Below are 931 nucleotides of genomic sequence, written 5' to 3' on the forward strand. Positions count from 1 at the left end.
TGGGGGAGCCTTAGGGATTGTGGGGGAATTTAGGGGGTCCCTGGGGGGGCTTTAGGGATCCTTGGGAGGGGGTGGGGGTTTCTGGGAGGGCTTTAGGGATTGTTAGGGTGCTTGAGGGTCCCTGGGGGGCTTTAGAGATCCTTGGGGGGACTTGGGGATCCCTGAGGGGGCTTTAGGGATCCTTGGGAGCACTTGGGGGTCCCTGGGGGGATTTGGGTGGTCCCTGGGGGTGGTGGTGGTGTAAGGATTCTTGGGGTGACTTTGGGGGTCCCTGGGGGAGCTTAAGGGATCCTTAGAGATGCTTGGGTGTCCCTGGGGGGATTTGGGTGGTCCCAGGGGGGGCTTTAGGGATCCTCAGGGGCACTTGGGTGTCCCTGGGGGCATCTGGGGGGCTCCCTGGGGTCCTCATGGGTCTGGAGGAGGGGATGCCTGGGTGTGTGTGTGTGTGTGTTCCCAAAACGCCTGTGTTCCCCCCGCAGGTCCTGGTCACAAGAAGCGCAGCAAGAGCCCGCGGGTACCGGAGCTGAAGAGGAAGATGAAGGGGAGGAAGATGGCACCGTTGAAGATCAAACTGGGCGTACTGGGGGGCAAACGCAAGAAGAGTAGCTCGGTAGGGCCCGGACACCTCGCTCCCCTAATTGGGGGGGGCGCTAGGGGGCTGCCCTCCTGTCCCCCTGTGTCCCCAAGCGGTGGCACTCAGCCCTGTGGCCCCATCCCACCCCCTACCCCCACCTCGTTGTGTCTCCCTGTCCCCTTCTCCCACCTCCTGGTCTCCCTGTCCCCGTGTTTCCCCCACTGTGTCCCCTCGTTCCTTGATGCCACCCGCTGTCCCTGATGCCACCCGGTGTCAACCGCTGTCCCCGGGCAGAGCGAGGACGCCGGAGAGGCGGAGGAGGAGTCTGACGCCGAGAGCCCCGGTGTGCTGGGGGCC

At 64.6% G+C, this 931-nt stretch overlaps 1 protein-coding gene across 1 annotated transcript in view; it reads left to right on the top strand.

The window, feature by feature from the left end:
* LOC104289445 (chromodomain-helicase-DNA-binding protein 3-like) overlaps positions 1 to 931 on the top strand; it is a gene marked incomplete at its 5' end in the record, with an annotated part of 15,430 nt that overhangs the window by 6,105 nt on the left and 8,394 nt on the right. The window contains 2 exon segments of the mRNA XM_009888381.1: positions 480 to 610; positions 869 to 917. Coding sequence (XP_009886683.1) covers positions 480 to 610; positions 869 to 917 — 180 coding nt within the window.

This window comes from Charadrius vociferus, unplaced genomic scaffold, assembly GCF_000708025.1.
Source record: "Charadrius vociferus isolate BGI_N301 unplaced genomic scaffold, ASM70802v2 scaffold817, whole genome shotgun sequence".
In the NCBI taxonomy this organism is placed as follows: domain Eukaryota; kingdom Metazoa; phylum Chordata; class Aves; order Charadriiformes; family Charadriidae; genus Charadrius; species Charadrius vociferus.